Source organism: Heterocephalus glaber, unplaced genomic scaffold (assembly GCF_053883595.1).
Source record: "Heterocephalus glaber isolate CG9 unplaced genomic scaffold, H.glaber_assembly_v1.0 deba00001550, whole genome shotgun sequence".
Classification (NCBI taxonomy): domain Eukaryota; kingdom Metazoa; phylum Chordata; class Mammalia; order Rodentia; family Bathyergidae; genus Heterocephalus; species Heterocephalus glaber.
The window spans coordinates 25,624,637-25,650,424 of record NW_028258343.1 but is presented as its reverse complement, the minus strand read 5'-3'; the positions used below and the strand labels follow the sequence as shown (position 1 = coordinate 25,650,424).

At 38.7% G+C, this 25,788-nt stretch overlaps 1 protein-coding gene across 3 annotated transcripts in view; it reads left to right on the top strand.

The window, feature by feature from the left end:
• The first annotated feature begins 431 nt into the window (after positions 1–431).
• Positions 432–25,788, top strand: part of Rfx6 (regulatory factor X6) — a 62,480-nt gene continuing 37,123 nt past the window's right edge. For all 3 annotated transcript variants that reach the window (XM_087190209.1, XM_087190208.1, XM_087190207.1), the window contains exons 1-6: positions 432–789; positions 899–1,058; positions 3,865–3,988; positions 4,725–4,786; positions 14,946–15,023; positions 16,099–16,126. In XM_087190209.1, the coding sequence (XP_087046335.1) occupies positions 702–789; positions 899–1,058; positions 3,865–3,988; positions 4,725–4,786; positions 14,946–15,023; positions 16,099–16,126 (540 nt within the window). In that variant the 5' untranslated portion in view covers positions 432–701. The remainder of the gene's footprint in view (positions 790–898; positions 1,059–3,864; positions 3,989–4,724; positions 4,787–14,945; positions 15,024–16,098; positions 16,127–25,788) is intronic.

Here is a 25,788-nt window from a genome sequence, read left to right as displayed (position 1 = left end):
TGAGGCTGGAAAATCATTGTGATTTCATTTTCATTTAAACAAGTGTTCATTGCCGGTGTGGACGAGAAATCGTGAGGGGCGGGGTTAAGTTACGAAATATGTAAGTGGAAGGAAGGCATCTTTCCCTCGAAGCCCAGGGCCAGGTCCTGGAGGACTGCAAGGCCCGGAGTCAGAGCCCGAGCAACGTCTCCAGGCCGCCGCACGGAGCGCCCATTGCAGGGCGCAGTCAACCCGACCGAGCAGCGCAGGCCCGAGGAGATCTGGGTGCCTTTCCCCGACCCGAGCTTGCGGAGTCCGGGCGCGGGCAGGGGCCTCAGGTGGTGCTCTAGAGGAGGGAGCGGACGGAAGAAGCCCCCTTCCCGGAGAGGGGAGAGGCGGCTGGGGAGGAGGGCGGGAGGGCGGAACTTTCTGGGATCTCTCTGGAAGTTTCAGGCGTGGACGCATCGCCAGGCGAGAGAAAGGAAGTGCGGGGTGTCGGGAGCGGAGCCCCGGCCCGGGCGGACTCGCGAGGGGGTGGAAGTGGCGGAGTCCGCCGGGAGGGCGGGCGGTGGGAGGGGCGGTCCTGCCTCGGCCTCCCTCGCCCGGTCCGCCGAGCCGCACTCCCTTGAGCGCGGTCCCTGCGCCCCGCCCCGCCCCGCCCCGCCCCGCCGGGTTCCCGCCGGCCCGAGCAGCCGGCCCAGCCGGTCGGGGTCTGGCCGGAGATGGCCCGGGTCCCCGAGCCGGAGGGCGCCGCCCCGCGCACGCAGCCTGCGCCCCAGCCGACCCCCGACGCCCGCGGGGTGAAGGCAGGTGAGCGCCCGGAGGAAAGCGCCGCGGACCGGGGGCGCCGGCCGGCGGGGTCCCCTCCGCGCGACTCGAGTGACCGCGGCTTTTCTTTATCTTCCCTGAACCTCAACAGAAATGCATTTCAGCAACGGCGGCGGCTTCTCCTCCGAGGAAGAGGACGCAGGCAGCCAGGGCAGCAAAGTCGAGGCCGCGGAGCAGCGCCTGTCCCCGCGCAGGACGGCGGCGCAGCTGATGCGGGACAAGAAGCGGCAGGCGCAGCGCACGCTGCAGTGGTGAGGCCGGGCCGGGCCGGGCCGGGCCGGGCCGGGCGCGGGCCGCGGGCTCCGAATCTCCCGCGCACGTTTGAGAGAGCGTCAGACGGCTGGCGCCCGCCTTACTGCCCTTTAGTGCGGAGCCGCCTGCTGGTCTCGCTGTGGTGAAAACCCACCTGTAAGGCGCTGCACTTCCACACTTCCGTGCTTAACATCCCAGTCCCCGTCTGTTATCTGGCAGTTTTTGTGTTTATAAAATATGATCCTTAAAAAGCAGCTTAGCGGTGCAAAGATCTTGACACTCTTGATCCACAGGAGGGCAAATTAGATATAATGGGTTGGTTACAAGATAGATGAATCTTTATTTGAATAGCAGACTTTTAACAGTTAAGATATCACTTAAATAAATGTTCACTGTTTTTATAGCACTTGTCATATATGATTGATTAGAGTGAAATATCACGAGTTGGATTTTGTGGAAAATCTTTTAAAACCAAGAATAAACCTTTTACATATAAAGAACATTTTGTAATACTTATCTAAAAGGAAAAGAGATCTAAGGTAAAAATATAGTGTAAAGCTCCTCTGCATAGTGTAAAGAGTAGGAGTATAAATTTCCTCCCAAATTCCAAATAGTAAAAAATAAAAAAGGCCACATAATTACTAGTTCATGATATTGCTTACTTAGATATAAAGTATAATCTAAACCTTGGAAAAATAAAAATAGATTAAATACTAATACATATATTTTTATTTATTTAAACATTAAATTATAATTTGTATATACCAGATTTTTGTAATTGTATGCATTAATACTTTACAGTATTTCAAATATAAACCAATATTCCTTTAAAGTTATACTTTAACTATTAAATTTTATGTCACCATTACTAATTAAGAATACACGAGATCTGAAATACAAAATATTGTAATTTTTGTTTGAATTCTCTACTCTCCTAAACAATAAGGATTATAAATTTTTAAAGACCTGAATTATTTTTATTTTGTGAAATTTTCTTTAAGGTTATAGATTAGATAAGGAGTGTTAAAAATTAGAACTGAAAATCAAAATGAAGCAGTTGTCTCATTAGCTCCAGTTTTCACTACAACTGGGTATTTAACTGTATGTATGCAAATTCATTTGTTTTGAAACCACAGGTCTTGGGAATTTTAGTCTTTTTTTCTTCTTCTTCACAGAAAAATAGGTGTCTGATATGTTACCTTCTCAGGAAACACACCCGTAACTGTTACCTTACATGTATTGGGAATATGTTACATCTTGAAGGATTTCACCTCTAATTTTAATTTGAATGCATACTTTTTATTGCATTGTTCTTGTATTATAAATAATGATGATTTTACTGTACATAAAATTGGTATAAGTAACTTTTTAACCTAAATAGCCTACTACACTGTTAGGAAAAACTAGGAATAGAATCCTGAAGTTTTTATTTCTAGATTGCTATCTAGGTACTTATAGCACAAATATTTATTGCATTTATATAAGTTTATCTTAATTGCAAATTAAATGTAATCATCCAAAATTTCAAAGCATATAGAATTTATTTATAATATGGAGTTGAAATGACATATATTATGTTTGGAGACATCTGCAGAGAAACTGGGTGTATACTGGATGTTTTAGATCATTATGGTACTAATCACAGTGAAATGATGTAAAAATAGAAAAGGTCAGTATCATCTCCAGACTTAAGTGAAATGGTTTTCCCCTATGTATTTTGTGAACAAATGCATCTTTTCCTAACTCTTCAGGATTCAGGAGTAACGTGAATGTGAATGAAAGTAACAGTGTGTAAGCATTTGCCAACCTGAAGGCTGGCAGCTCTTTGATGGTGAGGATGTTCCTTTAGAAACCTGTTATTTTCAGTTTCATCATTGATATTTACATATCAAGGTGTAAACCATGGTGAGCAGGAAGATCCAGAGTTTCACTGTGGGACATGAGGAGTGATTTTCACATTAGCCATGGGTATTTTAATTGCAATAACAGACGTTTGCTGGGCTTCTTGCTCTTCTAATCCCCGTGACTTGATTTGTTTTGCCTCAGAATGCAAACTTATTATCTCACAGTTTCTGTGAGATGGGTCAGGAGTGGGATGGGATCCTCGGCACCAAGTGCGTGATCTCATCAGGCTGAAGTCAAGGTCTGTTGATGCTGCAATCTCAACCAAGACTCTGAGTTTTCTTCTAATCTCACTGGGTTGTTAAGAGACTTTTTCTCCGCAGCTGTGGAACTGAGGCTCTCTGTTCTGAGAGGCCACCTGTCATCCCTGAGAGGTGGACCTCTTCAAAGTGCAGCAGCATGCTTCTTCAAGATCTTCCACTCGAGTGTGTCTGCCACTGCTTAGATCTTTTGATTCTCTGTCTTTAGACCTTCTTTCCAGGGCTCACCAACGTAGATCAGGCCTATCCAGGGTAACACCTTCTTTACTGCCTAAAAAAGGTTTCAAACATTTTTTGGTTCACACATAGTATTTGTACACATTTATGAAGCACAATGTGATATTTTGATTCTTACATACATTGAGTAATATAAACTCAAGGTAATTCACGTATCTATCTCCTTAAATTCTTATTTCTTTATGAATTAAAATTCTTCTCTTCTATTTTGAGGTATATGACTCATTATTTTTGTTAATTGTATTCACTCTGGTTTTATTTTAATAATATCCAGAATAAAGGAAGTCTATTCATTAACTCATTTTTATAGAGTCTGCTTTCAGAACAACCATTAATTCATTGAGAAAGGGAAAAGAAAAGAGTAATAAGGAAAATGTTTTACCTACTTTTTTGCCTTTTTTCTTAGGCTTGAAGAGAATTACATCGTGTGTGAAGGCGTCTGCTTACCACGGTGCATCCTTTATGCGCACTACCTGGATTTCTGCAGGAAAGAGAAACTGGAGCCAGCCTGCGCAGCCACCTTTGGGAAGGTGAGCAGCAGGTGTGGGCCACCCCCTTGCGGGTAGAGCAGGTGAAGCAGATGCTCCATATTCCTCTGAGCAAGTTCTCTGAAGAGAAGGCTGAAGCGTTTGCTCTGAGGGCACAGATGAAATCTCTGAATGCTGTGTTTGGAGCTGCTGCACAGTTGCATCTTGATTTTGAGCAGTAGAACCCTGACCACAGGGAGCTCTAATGTGAACTTAAAGCAGGCTCGTGTCCCTCGAGGTGTGATACATTGAGAGGATGGTGTAGGTGTGTGGAAAAGCAAAAAATGGAGGTGACTGATTGCTTGTTAATGCAGTTAGGGGTTAACCATATATATTTTGATTGTCTGAGCCAAAAAGTTTGCTGTGAAACCCTCTAAAGTTTGTGTGTGGATCTCTTAAGATCTAAGTGTCCTTTCAGGTTTGGGGATGGGTTGAGGAAAACTTTGGATGGATAGGATCATGCAAACCCAAATCTTCCTCCACACATTGTTTTAGCAGTAGCATCAAATAAAAGCAATATGGAAAGCATCTGCCTTGGTTGACACAGGGCAGTACAATGCTCCAGTCAAAATACCTCCCTGCCTCTGCTGATACGTTTCCGACCAGTATTTATAAGATTCTACTTAGCAGTTCCTTGGAGTTAAACATTTTCTTTCTCAGATTAATTGGTTATGAGTGGCTTGCATTAGAACCACAGACTTTCTAAAAGCTAAAGTAATTGTCTTTTTTTTTTTTTTAGACAATTCGGCAGAAATTTCCCCTCTTAACAACACGACGGCTTGGAACAAGAGGCCATTCAAAGTAAGATATGTGGGTAAACAGTAGATTCCTCCTTTGTGCCTGAGGATATAAAATAAATAATGTACTGATCAGTGAACAGAACTGGGTATTTTCTTCTTTATGAAGCGAACTTTTACTAACTGAAGGAATTTTTAAAAAAGGAGATTTCAGAATAACATTTGGAAAGAAAAATTTACAAAGAAATGTTATATTATTCTACCTACTAACATAATAAGTGAATCATTTTCATAATCTTGAAGCTGTTAACAAAGGCGCGAGTGTCATGAAAGAGGGTCTATAAGAAGGCATTCAGTCACTAGGCCGAGTCCACAACATTGGAAAGAGCAGGGCAGACGGTGTGAGTCAGACAGAGAGGACTCAGCGCACTTCAGCCCCTTCCTGTAGCTTTCCTTCCTGGTTGATAATGTCTTAATATCCCCTTGCTTTCCCTTCAAGACAAATGATCTGCATAAATGATATCTTTGCTCATCTCTTAACATGAACATAAAATAAGTTGACATATGTTCCTCTTTGGTAACTTCCACATTTCTTCTCATTGCTACTCCTCTCTTTGCTATTTCTTGAAAGGGCAGCTACCAGCTTACTCCTCTGCCATTTATCACATCCTTCTGTCCTATTCTGCTCCTTTACTGCATAAAAACAGTGACGCATTTCCACGGTACATTTGCTGCTGCTGCTGCTGCTAGTACGCTCTTCAAATGAGGAACACAGAAACTTTGGTTTCTGCTGGCAGCCACCCTCACCGCCCAGCTGTCCTTCTCCTGTGGCTTTTCTAGCTGTTCCACTGTCTCATGCTCTGAGGCTCAGGCAAACCTGGCCAGCAGAAGCACAATGCAGCCTCATACCGAGTTCAAAATATCTGCTAGTCACAAATTTTAAAAGTAAAAAGGAATAGGTGAAGTTGATTTAATAAAGCTTTATGTAACCCAACACATCTAAAACGTTATCATTTCACTATGCAATCAGTGTACAATTATGAAGGAGATATTTGACATTTTTTCTTTCATGCTGTTTCAGAAGCCCTGTTATATTTTACAGTTAAGCACATGTCAGGTCAGAGCCAAGTTCTGCATGCTCAGTGTCGCTGGCTCCCTTTAGTCCTTGCTAACACATTGGTCCTATGCTGGGCTTCTCTTGAATTTGTCTCTCTCATTTCCATTTCCACAGACAGATCCTGACTCTGTCTTCTGGCCCATTCAGGACAATTTTTCCAAACCAACTTTCTAATTTTCAGGTTTAATAATATTTCTCCCATGTTCAGAAACTCACTGGCCTGTAATTTCTACTATGGAAGGTGAATTTTTCTACCTTGTCAGCTCCACTATGATCCGATCCAATCCATTTTCCTGTCTCATCATTGACTTCTCACTGGTGAGCATATAGTCATATTTTCATTGCATTACCACCCCGTATCCTTTGCTTTGCCCTAGCTGTTAATTATTGTTCCGGCGCACCCCAACCTGAGTAAGCCCTTTCCCCTACATGGATGGTGAAATCTTAACGCTTAGATGAATGTCTTGGAAATGTTCTCTTGCATATTTTCTTGGCCTGTTGGCTTACTGTTGTCTCCTCACGCCCTTAGAGCTGTCTCTTGGTATACATCTCAATGTGGCATTAACTTACCTCCTCTTCAAGCAGATAGTAAGCATTTTGAGGATGGAGATTTTTGTTTCATTCACTTTTATGTCATTTCTGCTGCCTGTACATAATAGACTATCAATTAATATTTATTTAACTGATTTCAACCAATGTTAACAGTATTGTGGCCTGGGAAAGAGATATAAAGTAGATCGAAACAGATAAAATTGATTGTTCTCTTCTAACCAAGTCAGCTTTATTTCCAAATTGACTCAGGTTAGCTTTATGATTTCTGCTAAATTTGATTCCTTTTGAATTGTGTAACTAGAGAGAGATCAGATAGTGTTTGAAGTAGAAAGATGGGGGAAAGAAGCAAAGCAATGCAGAGAAATCCTCTTGACAAGACCCTAAGGGAGCCTGCAGGCTGCAGAGAAAGTCAATTAATCTTTGTAGGAGCCCTGAGGATTAGGGATGAATCATTAACCCTGTCCATTGTGACACGGGTCAGGTGCTAGTGCTCAGGTTGATAGAGCAACATTTGGTGACTCCTGGCAATTTATTTGGATATCTGAGAGGCATAGGTGTGCCCAAGGTCAAAGCATTAACAATTGTTTCTCCTGCCTTACTGGTGGTAGGCTGTTTGCTTTTTATGACATGACGATTACATTTTTGGTGTTTTTATAAAATAAATTTCCTTATCTAAACTGTCCTTTGAAAGATAGAGCAAGATGTAGAATTTATGTGTGTTGTAAATGGTAATGTTTTGATGTGATTATTCTTAGCTGGATAATTTTCCTGACTTTATTTCCAAGAGATAGCCTTAGGGTTTATTTTGGAAGATAGTACATTAAAAGGCAACATAGTCTAGTAGTTGGAGCATAGTATATAAAATGGGCTGTATTTAACTGTGAATCTCACACTTCCATGGATGGCTGTGTGGTGCTGGATGTATTCAGCTTTTCATCAGCAAAGTGGCATATGATGCCCCGTATGATTGTTGTGAGAATTAAATGAGATAAAGTATAGGAGTGAATAAAAAAGCAAATATGTTTTTTGCTTTGCTATCCTTACTAATAGAAATTAGTTACTGAATATTGGCAGTGCTAAGTTATTATGTATTAAATACTACACAGGTACACACATGCACATTCATTGTCTCTAATCACTCCAGTAAGGACATAAGACTGAAATTACTGAGGAAATAGAAGTGTGAAGGGTATTGACTTGCCCAAGGCCACAAAGACACTACCTAATAACAATGCTGAAATTTAAATGAAGGCTCACTGACTAAAGTTTATGCTTACTCACCTAGGAAAAGTAAGAAAGCCTACTTATCTCTGGTATCAGTCATATTAACAAAACAACTGTTGGGTGGAATTTCTGATTTTTGAAACATGGCTTTTATCAAGTTTTCTTACTGACTCAAAGTTCTTGAATTTTATTATATTAGATTATTCCTCAAAGAGTGAATGACACTTTATTAAGCCTCAATCGTTAATTTTATAGAGATATTTATGTTTATATAGAAAGACCTTGGCAGCACCAATGAAATTTTACTTTGTGCCTTTTAATTTTTATCCTAAGTATTATTTTATAATTTACAACCATCATACAATGGCTGTTTAATATATCATAAATTTATATTTTGTGAAAAATATTTTTATGTCTATAGAAATATAAACAGCTGAATGAAGCAGAAATACAGATGAATTGTGTAATAATTCATCAGGAACAATTTATCAGGAAGTAAATATATGTTGGTAAATCAGGCAATCAAAATTTCTCCCCATTTTACAAAACTTATTTTATTGTTGCAGTAACATTTAATGTAACACACTAAGGAAACTATTACTAAATATTTTAAAATTATTTTAAAAACATAAATTTCTATTCATTTATCTGAAGTGCATTAGATGGCATATTAAAAATATTATGTAACTGTTCAGGTGATGATTAAAAATAAGTTTTCAGTTTTGCCAACGTTTTGTAGAATAGAGCATGTTCAGCGATTTCATTTGGGATTGTCAGATGGGATTTATTTTGGATTATGATTTATTGGGAGCCTCACTGTTTCTAAAACTGACCTCAGGTGTCTTTAGGCTCATGGAGTGAGGTTATTCTGCACATTTCACTGGTCCATGTATGAAATCCAAAATTTAGAAAACACTGATCTGTGTAACAGAGAGCTGGTTTGGAGTCTACAGGCTGAGTGATTTGCGTACCTCCCCAGACCCTGTCTCTCCGGGCTCTGAAATAACCGCTCACAAAGTGAGGTCTCCACCCCTCTCACCTGGCTGCAGCCACTACTTCCACCCATTAAAAGTGAAAGATAAAAAAGTTCAATTAAAGAAAACAAGTCAAAAATTTGTTCAATCAAAAGGAAGGGAGAAAATACTTCAAACAAGTAGATCCGTTAAAGATTTTTTAAAAACCCAGTGGATATAATCGTTGTGTAGGTCCACACATTATCCACTGTCAGAATGAGACACAACTAGAAAGACAATAGTTTTGTATAGGAAGCCACTGCTGCCAGAGTTTATGGGAAAAACCTCTAGAGGCTGACAAATGGGCCCGGAAGCCTCGCTCCAGAGCACTCAGTGTGCTTTTGGGACAGTGGCTCTATTACCTGTCCCTTTCTTTCTTTCTGTTTTTTTCTTTCTGTACTGGGATCGAAGTCAGGTCCTTGAGCTTGCGCAGCAGGCGGCGAAACCACTGAGCTGAATCCCCGGCCCCTACCTGTCCCTTTCTTTATCACTCTCCCTGCCAGGAAAATCAGTAGTCCCTACGGACAGGACAGAAGGACAGAGCGCGTGCCCTCCCCCCGAGAGAGAAATCTGCCTCACTTCCAGGGCTCTTACTCTTTTTTCACTTTCCAGTGTTGATTGGTGCATGTTTGCAGTGCATTATGATTACATTCTGGATGAGGAGTTGGTATGTGTACATCACACAGCTGAATTCCTTTTTTCTTCTTTTCTTCCTTTTGATTGCCATCCATGGCAAACGTGTGCACCTGGCTTTACTCTCTGTAATATCTTAAAATTTGGTTTTCAATAAAAATGAAACAAAATTTTATAGGTACAGTACAGGCACCGAGTAATTCTTGAATATTTTATGGTAATGAATATACCCTGTCAGGAATAATCAATTTGTATTTGTATTAATGTGCGAAACATGATCCTAAAAAGTTTTTGAGATCCAAAGAACTTTCAGACGGGGCACAAATGCCCTTCACTATTACTATCAGTTACTTAGTGAGACTCTCAGGAGGGCCTCAGTGGTAGCGAGGCCCAGGGAACAGAGGCCTGCAGGGAGCATGGGCTCTCCCTCGATCACACCGGCTTGGGAAAAAGTCAGAAGGAACATAGTTGAGGCCAAAATAGATTTCATGCACATAGGAAACTGTTGGATGTGGTTATATTTTAATTTTTTATAGACTCTGAGCAACCAAATCTTGGTTTTCAGACATGATGGACAAAAACTATCATCTTATTTATTAGTGGTGATTTAGTAGGTTAATAAAACTGATATGGCAGCTGCTCTTATCATAGCAAGTTATTGCAAGTCCCTGACCAGCTTAATCCCATCATTTCCTTATCAGTTATCATTTGTGCAATGTAAACTAACATCAGGGCTCCTCGTTCAGTGGGAACATATGTTTCAGGAATTCTATATGAGGACTGAAATGGAAAAGAAGAAACATAAGTGCAGGTATAAATTAATCAGCCAATGAAGAAAAGTATTAGATACAATGTAAATATTTTAGTTGTAAAAAAGAACTGCAATGATTGTATTTGTCTTATTAAAATCTCTAATATTTTATAACATGTTCACTTTTAAATGTGGACACAAGAATCATTTATTTTTATGTATTCATAAATTATAAATGAGATCCATCACTTGACACAAGATACAGGGCTGGGGAGAGTTGATGGAAAAGAATGAACACGATTCTGTTAGATAACCAGAAAGGCCACTTTCATAACAAAAACATTTTCTTGAAGAACTTAGCTAATAATACTAAGGATTTTTGAACATTTGTCGTATACCTTCTTTAATAAAAATGGATAATAATCATCTAGCAAGAAAAACTGTGAAGTGTGTGGGAATCTATTCACACATCAGCTATCAGGTAGTGGGATATTAAAACAGCTAGTTATTGGGCCAGGGATTTGGGTCAGTGGTTCTGAAGCCTGCTTCACAAGTCCAAGGTCCTGAGTTTGATCCTTGGTACCAAAAACAAAACAAAACAAAAAACCAGCTAGTTGTCCCACAGTGAGCAAACCACTTTTTATTTAACAGGCACTAGCATGTGTTCTTCTTATGTCAGTATATTCCTGGCAAATATTTCTTAGCAGGATTTATTTTAGGGATCTCTATTAACAACAAAATAGTGCTATAAAATGTTGCAAAGGAGATGAAAAATCCATGTATACTCTGCATGAACTCACTCTTCCCGGTTTTATGAGGTTTATCTTTAGTGGTTAGGAGGACAGCGCAGCTCATTTATTATCTCTTCTCTCTTCTGAAAGACACTAAATCATCTCTCTGATGATAACATGTACCTAGCTGGACTAAAAGAAAGATTAAGGGCTAAGATTATTTTATTGGCTACAGAAGAACTAGGTATAAAATGTGCTAAAACACTAAAATGGTCATTGCATAATATTGAGATTCGTACTGCTAGCAAAGGTCTTTCTACCTAAACATGATTATTTCATTCCCCTTTAATGTACCATTTAGGTATATAACATCTGCTGAACCCCAGTATTTTATTGATAACGTGGAAATGAAGTGTCAGGTAGTATTTATTGAAAATTACTAGCTTTAAGAAACTCTTTTATTGGTTTCTAAATTCCTAGAAAAATACATTGATTCATCCAGTAAATGTTTGAGGGGTCTTCTTTACCATAATTTCTAGCGGCGAGTACAATAAAGGGAAAGATAAGGTTTTCTTCCTCCAAACCTTAGAGTTCAGGAGGGAAAGCAAGCCATGTGCATACATACTACTCATACAAGGGATAAGTTTCCTTGAGATAAACAGTCAGGAGAATCATTCAGGGAGCAGAGAGACCAGGTAAACCTTTACACATTAAAGTCATCCTCAAGGTACAGACAGGAAACAAGGATGAGAGCAGAAGGGTATTGCCAGTGGAGGTTTAACAAAGCAGTAGCACTAAGGTAGAAAGCATAAGCTACTTATGGAGACCAAGCATGTAAATGTAAATTCCAAGGGTGTAAATGACGTAAGGCTAAAGGATGTGGTACATTTCCTTATATCAGGTTAGATAAAAGAGTTTTGCCGCCTGCTGCGCAAGCTCAAGGACCCGAGTTCGATCCCTGGTACCAAAAAAAAAAAAAAGAGTGACCCCTACCAAATTTTGAATTATGCTGATGATAAGTATATAATAGTATGCTCTTAATAGACAAATTCTTTTTTATAGTTTCCTTGATGATATATTGCTATTTTTTACTTTCTCACATTATTCATTCAGTTATTCAACAAATAGTATTGACTTCCTGTATATGGACCTTACGTTATAGAAGGAGGTTTTGTTTTTATATGGTAGGTCAGATATGAGTCACAGAGGTAAATAATGTAAGTCTTAATGATTTGTGTCAGTTCCCCATGCTTACTTTGACTTATGAGAAACTGGAAGAGAGTATGTGTACCAGTACAAACACATTCACACCATATTTTAGTGAAGAATTTCTAATTGGAAGCAATCTTGAGTTACAAAATTAGATACAATGTATCTTCTGTACCTTGTACTGGGAAGTAACATGGTCTTGAAATAAAAAGTTCTGTGAAGCTGTGGGTTTGAATTTTGCCTTCAAACCCATAGCTTTTTACATAACCTTTTTGAATAAATTAAGTTTGGAACCATTGTTTTGCAAGTGGTACTTGCAGGCTGTAAATGCATACATAAAACCCTTTGTGTGTAATAGTTGCTTGATAAATGGCAACTATTTCTATTATTATCTACGGTTACCTGCTTCAATTGTGCAACATATTAATTCAGACAGCAGCTCTCTCTATGCACACTTTTCTGCTCCACAAGTCCATCCACTGCTGTATAACAGAGATTCTCCTCTGCCTTTCTTTGAATTCTCACCACGCAGCACACAGTGAGCACTGAGTATGCTGAAGAAAAGAGGATGCCCCCTTCCAGGAGCCAGGATGTCCCATCTCCCCTTTCCATGGTTTCCACTTAGGCTGTGCTGATGGGACGAACTTGGATTCCTCCCCCTGGGTCAGCGGAGGAGGCATTGCTGCAGTTCACCTTCCTGGGTCTGGCCCACAGTGTCATTTGCATTTGAACTATGATTAAAATATCCACATTCCTTTAAAAGAATTCTGGTTTCGGTAAATATAAAATCTTGGCTCTGAATGCAGATAGAGGCATTAAATACTTCTGTTTGTAAAGAATTCTGCCCTAATGTCTGGAAGTGGGAATGAGGGAGAAAACAGCAGTTATTTTATAAAACTAAGGGGCAAATAAATTGTGTAATGAAAAGTTCTTTCTTTAAAAGTCAGAAATAAGAAAAAACCCAAATCCATATTAGCCAATATTTATTGAGCCCTGCAGGAGGTTATAATTTTTCGAAATTTGATCACCACGCTGTTTTAATAACCACCTCTGTGCTGGTGGTTGTGGTCACTGCTCCACAGCCCAGCTGGGGTAGGGTGGCATTCAGGGCAGAGAGTTCCTGACTAGGCATCCACGTCTGCTTTGTCCACTGTTGTGCTGACAGCTAGCACAGGAGCCAGACACAGTGTGCATTCTGTTTATTGAGCGCAAGCTCACCCCTTTGACTTGTGACTTTTATCCCCTTCCTATAGAGGTAACAACATTTCTTTCTCAGTAGTAAACGACTTAACCATGATATTATTTGCATATTGAAAAATGAATTAGAAACAAAAGAGAGAAGTTATAGTAAAAAATTTACCAAATTAAAAGCAATGCTTAACATATATTGCTGTAACAAGGGGCTAACTTGTAGCTATTTAAACTTAAAATCTCTAGACAAACAGCAAGCTTTGCAAAAGGACATGAAATTGCAATATCTTCTCATTGTAATAGAGCCTCTTGTTCTCAGGCATCACTTGTTTTATCTCCTTTTTCTGTATAGACATTTTGTTTAGTCTCTCAGCTCTAAAGTCTAACAGGATGAGATACTGCAAACTCTCATGCTCATTAATTCTAATCCTATTGCTATACTTGACTGAATATCATTTAAATCTGCTAATTTGTTCTAGTTTTTCAGTGTTTCCCTTATCTATTTCTGTTGACATAGCTCTTTGGATAGTCTTTATTGTTTAAGCTTCCTTCTAGAGACATAAATCAATTGAGTAGTTAGAGTTTTTGTAAGTTTCATATTTCATTCATTTCTCTCTGTTTCAGTATACCTTGGAGGTTCTTTTCCTTCACACACATAGGAGCTTTCGTTCTGTTCTTTAAAAACAAGGCAGTTATGACACAACTTACAGATTATTATCCTTCTACCAAAATTGAGAACTTGAAAACTTCTTTCAGTCTGCCACAAATACAAATACGTTCATCTACCTCGATCACTCCACGTTGTCACTTCTCGAATATGACAACTATTTTTGAGAATATTTCTTGTTATAATATGTGTATTTTTTAAAGTTTAGAAATTCCTCAGACTGCCCCTGAGTCAATAGAGGTGATTTTGGGACCTGACAGATGAGAATTCATCTCCGACTCTCTTGCTTTTGAGGGCCTGGCCCCAGCCCCTCCTTTGGGACACAGAGTCCATTGCCTGCCGAATGTGTCCACTCAAAGACCCCATCACCTCGAGCGTCCCTGGGCCCTGCAGCTCCCCATCCAAACAGACCCGTCTTGCTTCTTTGAGCTCTGTTGGGTGGTCCCTCGGCAGTCCTCAGGAAGCCACGCTGTCTACTGGTGTACACAGGAGACAGCTCCTTGCGGGTGATGGGCTCGGGGCTGGGTCCTGGATTTGCAGCCCCCTCACAGTAAGCAAAGGGGGTCGCTGAGGAGGGACTGAGGCTGATTTTCACCCACTGCCATGCTCCCACGTGGGACCCAGAGTCTAAGCATTCTGCATTCGCATCTGCCTACCAGATCCCGACAGATGCAAACTGTCAATGACAGAGGACAAAGATACCTTACCTAGGAGTTTGTTGGCTTTATTTATACTTTCTAAATATTTACATATGTGGTGTGTAGACTTCCATTTTGAAATGTTTAGAGGTGGAAGCACTTGGCCAATTCTTGCTTTATTTTTAAGGTCAGAAAAGGAGTCTTGAAACTCAGATCCTTCACTGCTTAATCGCTCCAAATTCAGATGGTGATGCCAAGAATGAGTTTTAATCAGGCTGGAGTCCATTGGCAATCTGATTGTTCTCTCTGATTTCATTTCTCTTCTGATTTTGGATGAAGGCCGATGGAAAGAATAGGGAATCAAGGGGGTGGTGGGCCTTCGTGGGTATGTCACTAAGGGGCTGTAGTTCCCACTGTGTTTACTTTAGTTACACCTGACTCTGTTTCTCCTTCAAATCCCCTCATTAACACAGAGCTGGTTCCTGTCCTTCCCCTAGGTATCATTACTATGGGATTGGCATCAAAGAGAGCAGTGCGTATTACCACTCCGTTTATTCTGGGAAGGGCCTCACAAGGTAGGGCCTCACACCATATTCAAGTCAAATCCTCTGCATTTCTTCAAATATGCATGGCATCTATTGAATGAAATGGCTTTCTGATTTTGCTTATTAAAATTTTTTCTTTTAATCATACAACCTTAATGTCAACTTTGTGTGCACATTTACAATTGCACAGTCCAGTAGTAATAGGTAAATTGTATCATTTGTAATAATGAGAAATCAATGGTGAGCTAAGTATGCCAGAGAGATAAATAGGAGAAGTTGTAAAAACAAAATTTCCTTTAAAGTGGTATGTACTCATAAGGCTGAGTCGATTTTCAGGATGGATCCAATAAAATAGAGGCAGGAAAAATGTTTTTTTTCTAAGAGACAATGTTTAACTATTGCCTTACCAAGATGAAGAGTTTATTATAATAATAGTTGCACACATATACTTTGAATGTAATCTTATCTCAATGAATGACACTAATGACCTTTTTGGGTCCTTGTGACAGGAAAAACATAAATAGAAAAAGAGCACATTGCTCCATGCTGTCATTAACTATCAGGAGGAAGTTATTAATCAATGTGTGAAAACCAATGAAATCAGTGATCCCTACCATTATTTTTAAAATGTTGAAACTCTGGATAATTATAACTGCATCTGGGATTGCCTAATGGTATGATTTACCAATAATTAGCCTTAGTTGTTAAAAGAAGAAATTATTTTAAAAAGTAAACTATCTTGTGGAAAAAGAAAGTTTAATTACCTGAGTAATACTAAAATAAATCCAGATACTACAAGGAACATAGGAGTAGCTTACTACCCACTACCCACTATAAAATGGAAATGCAGGCTGGAACACACAAGTGCTTAATATTCTGTGTTCTTTGCTTGCTGTAACTCTTGCCTCATTTCCCTAAATACTTTTCATTTTACTTCCCCCTATGAGACTTTTTCTTTAGAAAGCTGAAAAAGGTGTTTAGGTTTTTTGGAAAAAAATTTTAATTATGATATGAAGTTACTATGTTTTTAAGTCCTCTTCATTTCTTTGATTGATATAACTGTGATTTCTTTTTTGAACTAATGGAAAATATACTAATTTTTAAGGTTTTCTGGGAGCAAGCTGAAGAACGAGGTAAGCATTATTTTCTTCTCTATTTTACATCTGCTATAATTTGTCTTATATGTTCAACAATATGTGTTAATCAGCTCGGTTGACAAACATAGAAATAAATGTTATTTATTAAGGTCCAGCTAAGTAACTGAGGACTTCAAATACAGCTAACATAGATTCAAGGCCACTGATGAATCTTTACATGGACCTACTGAACAATTTCCAGTTAACCAGGAATGGCTTTCAGCTAATTACCTAATATCACCTAATATTTACCTAATATTTAAGGAGAATGAAAAAAAAAAGACTATTATTCAAGAAGTTTCCATAGGAATATAAATAAAAAGTCTGAGTTAAGTATATAGAAAAATTAGTTTTTGAAATATACTTATTTGGACAAAAACATTAATAGTTGTAAGGAAGCCCCAATGCTCTGTGATACTATGGTTTGTTTCATTATTTTGTGTGTACACACAGACACACACACTTTTTTCCTGGGCTCTCTTTCCACCCCCTGTTTAAGGAACAGATCAGCAAACTGACTTTATCTAAATGAGTTGAGATGACCATTAGGGACTGCATGGCTAATTAGGCACATGATAAGGCTTTCATTATCCTCAACTTAACTAATCATTAAAAGGAGGTGGCACTCAGCACAGGGCACATGACAGAGTGTTGCATGGTAAATCTGGACCTGATTGCATGTATATAGGTTTATATTTTCTCCAAAGGGTAAAGTATACTCCATTAGTTTGACGAAATGATGCAAAGCAAGTTATCTTAAAAAAATAGTAAAAGTCTCCAAGCCTCTGAAATAATCAATTTTTCCAGTATTTTAATAGTTAATGGCTAATTACATAATAAACTTCTCCAGATTACTCCTTTTATCAATGGAATAATAGCTTTTTATTAGATACACAATCGTGAAACTGCAAAAATATTGACTTAGAAATACACTCAGGTTCACTAAGTGCTGGGCCAGTACAGATTTTTTAATTGCTCTCAGGCATTCTCCCTGTGTGATGGGGCCAGAGGCCCTCGGGGACAGTTGGCCAGCATGTTAACAGGGACGGCAAGCTTCCTCATAGAACCAAAGTCTGCTCGTTCCTCCTTAGAAGTATGTACTGTGAGTTTGGTAGGAGATTTAGCTGTTAAAGTTAAAATATTCTAGGTAGGTATACATACTGTGTTTCCTACAAACATGTGAAGCAATAACGATATGTGTTGATGGTGATGACTATAAGAATTGACACAATTGGAGAGCTCAGCCCCAGGAGACTGTCTCCACTGGAGAGCCAGCTTCAGATCCTGGCCTCTGAACTCTTGACATGGTGAGGTTAAACCCCACTATTGCAGGATAGACAGCTACCACCTGGTTGTTCACCCTCATCTGGCCACCTATAGTGATCCTAGGTGTGATCTCTTTAAATCTGCTGGCCACTTTTAAGCACCCTCAGACTTTCTGTAATTTATGCATCATTGTTGGAAGTGTAGGTTGTGAATTGAGTGCCAAAGATATTGGTAATTATGACTGAAATGCAATAAAGTAACTTGTGATGCCATGGTCACAATATCTAAGTGAAACCGGGAGTGCGTGGTAGATGAAAGCTGATGAAGTGATGTAGCTTGTGAATTCATTGTTATCCAATAAATTCTGACACTGCAAAAAGACAAAAAAAAATTAGCACAATTTAAGGGCTTCCTAACACTTCAGAATTTAATACATCTTTAAAAATGATAATAACATATTTTCATAACAAAGTTTAAATTAGAAAGATTATTTGTATTTCACATGACCAATCGTCACTGTTGCTTAGCACGGGAGACAGTGCAGACCTATTCATATGTACGCAGCACATTCAGGTTATCTGAGCATTAATGACTGTGAGGTAGGGGAACAAGTGCCAATGCTGTGTTTTACAACTTGGGCAAAGAGTAAAGTCAGTCAGAGTAAAGTTCTATTTTTTAAAAACCTACAGTCAAGATATTATCTATCACACACACAGTATTAAGGGTATGGGGCATTTTTTTATTTTAGTTCTTTTATTGGTACATTTTAGGTAAACAATACGTTTACATTTATCCTTGGGTGCTTGTACCTGTACATGATGTATCTTGGTTCTTATTTTTTCCCCATTACCTGTGCGCCCTTCACCCCCTCCTCCCTTCCCTATTTACATAGACTTTGTTTCCATTTTTTTCTTTTCTCATAGTTTTTCCTTTCCCTTTCCCCTCCCACCACCCCTACACCTTTGGACCTTTTCTTCCTATTTCAAATTATCCATTATTCATTTTAATCATTTTAATCCTTATTTACACTTTCAGTTTCTCACACTAGAGAAACTATTTGGTATTTACACATGTGTCTTCTATTTATTTCACTTAAGAGGATGGCCTCTATGCATCCATTTAGCTATAAATGTCTCTAGTTTATCATCCTTTATGGCTGAGTAGTACTCCATTTTATTAAAAAAAACCCCACATCTTCTTTATCCAGTTCCCAGTTGATGGGCACTTGGGCTGTTTCCAAGCTATAGCTATTACAGACTGTGCTGCTATGAACATGGGTGCACATATATCACTGTGGTATGATTCTTTTAATTCTTTTGGGAAGATACCCAGCAGGGGAATAGCTGGGTCAAATGGAACCTCTAGTCCTAGTTCTTTGAGGTATCTCCATATTGATTTCCACAGTGGTTGGACCGGTCTGCACTCCCACCAGCAGTGGCGTGCAGGGTTCCTCTTTCCCCACAGCCCCGCCAGCATTTGTTATTGGTTGATTTCTTGATAGCAGCCATTCTTTCTGGAGTAAGGTGGAATCTCAGTGTTGTTTTCATCTTCATCTCTCGAATGACTGTGACGTTGAACATTTTTTCGTATACTTATTTGCTGCTTTCACTCCTTTGTCTGAGAAATGTCTGTTCATTTCAGATGCCCATTTTTGAATTGGGCCTTTGAATTTGGGGGATCTGATTTTTTCAATTCTTTATATATTCTAGATAGTGGACTTTTGTCTGAGGTACAGCTGCTAAAAATTTTTTCCCACATTGTAGGTTGTCTCTTAGCTCTGTTGGTGGCTTCTCTTGCAGTGAAGAAGCTTTTTAATAAGGTGAGATCCCAGTTGTCGATTCTTTGTGCTAGTTCTATGGGGCATGTTTATAGCAACACAGTTTGTAATAGCTAAATCTTAGAAAGAACCCAAATGCCCATCAATTGATGAATGGATAAAGAAGATGTGGTGTTTTTATACAATGAGGTACTATTCTTCCATAAAGAAAGGTAAACTTGAGACATTTGTAGATAAATGGATGTATCTTGAGACTATACTCTTTAAGTGAAATAAATTGGGCGCACATGTGAATATTGCATTGTTCCTCTGGTGTGAGAAACTGAAAGGGTAAATAAGGACCAAAATGTTTAATTGGCGATGTGAAATAGGAAGAAATTGTTCAAAAGAAAAGGGAAACTGGGAAGGGGTATGGGGGAAGGAGAAAGAGAAGGAAGGAAAAAGAAAACAATGACGAAAGAAAAAATAGAAACAAAACTGTAAATAAGGAGGGGAGAAAGGAGAGGGGATTGGGAGAAAGAGAGGAATCAAGGTATTCTACGTACAGGTACAAATTCCCTTCAATGAATGTGATCGTTATGTATATTTAAATTGTACTAATAAAATAAACAAAACTAAAAAACGAAAACAAGCAAACAAACAAAAAAGGGTATAGGGCAAAGTAATGGATTCACTTGGTCTTGGCCCGCAGGGTGGTGTAGCATAGCAGGAAACATCCTGAATGCGTAGTCAGAAACAATAAAGGCTATCAGCGTAAACAGAATCTGGGGCTAAGCACATTCCCCACAGGAAATGATGTTCAAGGAGAGACCAAGTGCAAGTGGGATTACACCGAGGAGGAGGAGGGCGGGAGGATGAGGGGTTTGGACAGATGGAACAGCACAAGTCAGGGCTGCGCTGCTCCAGTGAGGTGGACATCCTGGTCTGATAGTTCTGCTGTGGGAGTGTCCTAGGGATTGTAGAATGTTTGGTGGCATCATAGCATCTCTGGCCTGGACACCCAACACTGCAGTAGCAATCCCTCCCCAACTGTGTGACAAACAGAAACGTCTCTGACAGTGCTAAAAAGGGAAACCACTGAAGGGGAAAATGTCATTGGACTCATGTTTTATTTTTAAAAACTCAATCTGGCTATGATAATAAAATCAATTGTAAGAGGGCAATAAAAGAAGCCAAAAGATTCCTTGAAAGTTTTATGGGCAGAATGGGTAAGAGGAGATCTGCATTAGGATAATAGCCCCAGGGAAGGACAGGGGACTGATTTTAGTTAGGAAACATTTGAGGAGACACAGGTAGAAAGAGTAGAAAGCTAATGACTCAATTTGGGCCTGGTTGTATTTGATGAGCTTGTGAAACAGTGTAAATGTGAAGTGGGCATTTGAGGATATGTAACTGAAAAAGAGGATTTATAAATTCAAGTTGATGGTAATTGAAAGCACAGTAATAGAAAAGAAGGCTGCAGAGAAAAAATGAATGAGAAGAGAAGAGGTTACTGGAAAAGTTTTGAGAAAATCAGGAGAAAGGAAGAGGGTCAGCAAGATGACCAAGGAGACTCCAGAGAGATGAAGGAGGGGAATGTTCTGTCTCTGAAGCCAGGATGCTTCCAAGGGAAGGGCATGGTCACTACGATCAAGTGGTGCTAAAAAGTCATTAAGGTAAGGACTGGAAAGGGTCCATGGGCTTTGTTAAGTGGAGATAATTAACAACTTCAAGAAAAGCATTTTCACTGGTGATCTGGGGTTTGATCAGAAGTGTCCTCAAATGTGGAAAATTTAGACAAGTTGAGGGTGAAAAGTTGGAAGAGGGTTTGCGGTTTAGTTTGGAAAAATGATTAGACTAATCCTGTAATACTGGTAAGATAGACCCATCAAAGTAGATACTGAAGAGATGAACGAGGGGAATTTGAGAGCACAGGGTCACCCAGGAGATGAGAGGGAAGAGCTTCCTAGTGCAGAAATTCCCTCCTTGGCTTTCCTATTCAGTAAAGAAGGCACACTCTTCCGTTAAAACTTCAAGGAGGGAGAGATAAATTCAGATGCAAGCACATTTGCAGATTTCATGGTAGGACGTTGAGGTGGCTTCTGTTTGGTGGTTTTGGATTTCTCTTCAAGGTAGTGGCTTGGATCATCTGCTGTGAGTGAAAATCCTGCTGAGAAAGTAGGAGTTTCAAGGGCCGGAAGAAAGCCCCAGGGCTCCCTAAGCTGGATTCGCAGAGAGAAAGTAGACCTAAGGTCCTAAGGCACCCGTTGCATGAAAGCCAAGTAATTTCCTAGATAGGATCCAAAACCAGGATCTTTACGTTGTTTTGTGGGACTTAATTTTTACAGATTCTTCCATTAAAATAGGTGGGGACAATCCTTGAGGAAGACAGGAAATGTAAGAAATTACAAAATTGAAATGATGAGAGCCGACAAGAATGCAGGAATACTTAAAAGCAGTCATAATAAGAGAAGCATACTACCTGTTTGAAAAAAATACAGATACAGATGCAAAAGAAAACTTTAAATGAAAGAAATACCGTATTCCTCACTAGGAATGCTAGATATCATAAATATGCCTATTCTTCCTGAATTAATTTAGACATTTTATATACTAATAAAAATTTGCATAATTATTTTTTGGAAATCATCACAATGGTTATAAACAATCTAGAAGAATATACAGGAAGTAATAGCTAAGAAATATAAATAAGAAGTCTCAAAAGGTAACTTGTTTGGTAGATACAAAAATGTTATGGTACTGTAATACTACTGACTCAACTGTAGCTAGAACAAATCTGCGGCAGAAATATAGGTGCCTGAAAAAAGACACTAGTGTTCAGCAGGATTTAGTGGATGATAAAGAGGTATTGTAACCAAAGAAGGAAGAAAATATTTTCTAATGGGCTGTTTTAAGTCCTTTCTGAAGGAAGATGGAGCACCAAATAAACAAGCAAAATTCCCCAGGGCGTAATTTTATGAAAATGGACAACTAGGAAAAAATGTTTGTACTACATGTTATATGAATGTCATATAAGGTATTAAATATAAAGTTAATACTTTAAAGGAAATATATGTATCTACCTTAGTTCACGGTGGGGAAATTCATTTTTTAAGCATGAAAACAATATGAGAAATTTCAGAGGTAAAAGAAAATTGCAGAAATTGGGAAATTCTTTATTTCCAATGTAAAATGTGAAGTCAAAGAAAACATTGGAGGAAGTATTTTTAGCAAATATGACAATATCTTTACTACATGAAGAAATCCTATGATTTGTGAGAAAAAATATAAATATCACAATAAATAGTAAAAGAAATTAAATTGATCATTCAAATAAGGAAGAAAAGGCTAATGCATGCATCAAAGAAATAGATTGCCAAATAAAAAAGCAAACTTTTACATCATAAAATTATCAAGTACATATTGAGAAATCATTGTAAAGCTGGCGAACGCATGGTGAGATGAACTCTTTCATATCCTGCTTGAGGGTGGAAAGAATGCTCTGGAAAACGTGGAAGATCAGTATCGAGAGTCTTTAAAGGGTTATACTCTTTCTCCTATTTCTACTTTTGTGTGGATCTCACATAAAGAAATGTAGTTAGAGATTTTAGACACAATTTATGCACAAAATTTTATTGACTTTAGTGAAAAGGTATATATGTACCATAAAAATTCTTTTAATAATATGGATAAATGTTAACTATGAAAAAACGGGACAGAACCAAAGGTAGTATGTATGCTTCAAATATGTAAGACAAAACTGGATATTTATAAATCCTATGTATGTGACAGAGAACTACTATTTACAGCTATTGTGCAATATGGTAGCCACCAGCCACATGTGGCTACTAATTAAATAAAATTAAATTTTTCAAACACTCTTGGTATATTTCATGTGCTTAACGGCCATACGCAGCTGGTGGCGGCTGTATTGGACAGTACAGACATAGAACATTTCCACCGTTACAAAAAGTTCTGTTGAACAGCATTGTTCTAGAATACGTAAGGAATTCGTCTCAATAATGAAGGCACAACCCCCTGAAATATGGCAAAATATGTAAACAAGCAATTCACGCAAAGTGAAAAAATAGAGCATGATAAATAGTGCTGGCATCCTGGTTGGGGTGGTAATGAATCTTTTTAATACTATCTTTGTGAATAAAAAAGTGTTCAATACAAATTTTAATCTGGAAAATGGAAATTAAAATCATGAGTGAGTTCACAGTTATTAGATTAGCAACAACTAAAAAGTCTAACTTGCCCTGTGTTGATAGGAAGATAGAACAAAGGGATGCTCGTAGCACTGAAAAGGGCAGCGTCCTGTGAAGCTGGAGGCGCGCATGCGCCTGCTGAAACCCTCATGGGTACAAGGCATGAGTGAGGACAAGCACTGCACCATTGCTTGTGACTTCGGAACCCTGGGAAGTAATCACTTGAACGTCCATTATGTTAGAGTGCGAAAAGAAATGTGTATAAGTGCAATGGAACTATACTGCTTTAGAAATCAGTAAATATGTAAGAATCAGATTAGAGCCATCCCGAAACCCCAAATTAAGTCAAAAAAGCATTTTGAACGTGGGGCACATGCTGCACCATGCCAGCTTTGCAGTACTAGTCTATATTCATTGAGAATGTTTTCGTGCAATGTACGTTTTTAAGAATTTGAATAGCAATGGCCTAAATGGATCCCTAAGATGAATCATTTCTTGTGGGGGAGGGCTGCGAAGCCTGCTCCACTTTGGAAATGTCTTAATTTCAATGCTGAGTACACGGATATTTATTTATTCTGTATACCTGTTTTTAAATTTTAAACAGTTCAAATATAAAAGCAGACAAAAGCCAGCAATAACAAAAGCTAAACAACAAGAAAGCCAAAAAGGAAAAGCGTAATAAGAGCAGTTATCCTGTGATAGTATGAATTTTGATTGTCCTAAATTTTTTAATTAAAAAATGCAGTGATTTAAATTTCAAAAATGTAAAGAATGGCTCAAAGTCCTTTAATTCCTAGAAAAACATCCTGATTCTAATAACTTTTTCCTTATGAAACGAGGCTTTTATTTTCCTGTGAATCTTCCCATGTGACCCAAATTTCATTTTAACCAGCTGCTCTTACAAGGGAGAGAATAAATCCCTTGATTTCACACATTCGAACCGAGGCGAGTCCAGAATAGCTTGAGTTTTCTCCTTAACTGACCCGCTCATGGCCAGCTGAACACCCTTGTCCCAAGATCAATGTCAAATACTCCTTCCTTGGGGTATGCTTTCCAAATATTTGTCGACTGTTATCATGCTTGGCCATCACTCAGCAAGTCGTGCCATCTGACTTCTTTCATCTTTCCTCATAAATCAGACTCTCTTACCTTCTAATCATATTTATCTCTTTCTTGAGGTCCCTTCTTGTTTTCCCTTAGAAATAGGGTTCTTAATAGTTCACCTAAGTGACCAAAGTCGTATGTTGAGAAAGAAAAAACCCAGACCTCTGTAGCTGGCCTGTGACAGGGGACATTTTAGTGCAATTATAAGGCAATATTATATATTCATAGAATTTAAATGGACATATTTTACTTTTGTTGAAGATAATCCTTCCATTCTTTCTGTGTTGCACAATCTGGACAGCATATTATTATTTTTAAGCAGTTTATACCATCTTTGTATGCCAGTTGTTAACATCCAAAGAAATTCAACTTCTAAAATTTTTCCTTGCATTCTTTTGCTTATTTAGAGTTCCAACATAATGCTGGCTTTGATTATAGTAAAGTATTATTTAATACTTTAAAAATGTGAAAATAAAAGATAGGTACTTTGCTCCTTAATATGTGCTTCTTTAGCATGGTGATATTTCTAGCACCCCTTCACACACACACACACACACACACACACACACACACACACACAGTCTTGAGTTTTTAAGATAAGCATGAGATGACAACTCAAGACCTGTCACGTGGCTTAAAAGAGAGAAGCATTTGTGTGCCCACTGCAGTCACCTTCCCCTCTGCTTGTCCAAGGTCAGTACACTCCAGAATTGAACATTGCCCATTCCCTTGATTTCTTTATAGTTTATCACTTATGAATGCATCCTTAAACAAGAATTGGTTATTCTTTGCCTAGTTTACCTCTCATTTTTCCATGATTTTCTATTTTTAATCAGTGTTGAGACTTGTGATTTTTTGCTGTTAAAATGTGAAGTCTTAGTTTCTTTCGGTTTTGTTTTGTTTTGTTTTGTACCGGGCATGGAACTCAGGTCCTTCCGCTTTCGAGGCAGGTGCCGGAACCACTGAGCTACATCCCCAGCCCGAAGTCTTAGTTTCTTTATATTGCTGAATAGTACAGTGGTACCTCAGTTCATGAGCTTAATCCTTTCCATGATTCTGGTTGCAAACTGAACTGGTTCAGTAGTTAGGCTCAATGTTGGCCTTATGGGGAAATTTGATTCATTTCTCATCCAATACAGTTTGTGACCAAAATCATGGAAAGAGTTAAGTTTGTGAACTGAGGCAGCACTGTACTTCATTGCATGAAAACATTATAATGCATGTATTCATTCAACTATTGCTAAACATTTTTAATTTGAAGAACTGTACTGATATTAGCAATCTCTAGGCTTAACTCCACTAGTTAAGGTCAAGTGGTTTTC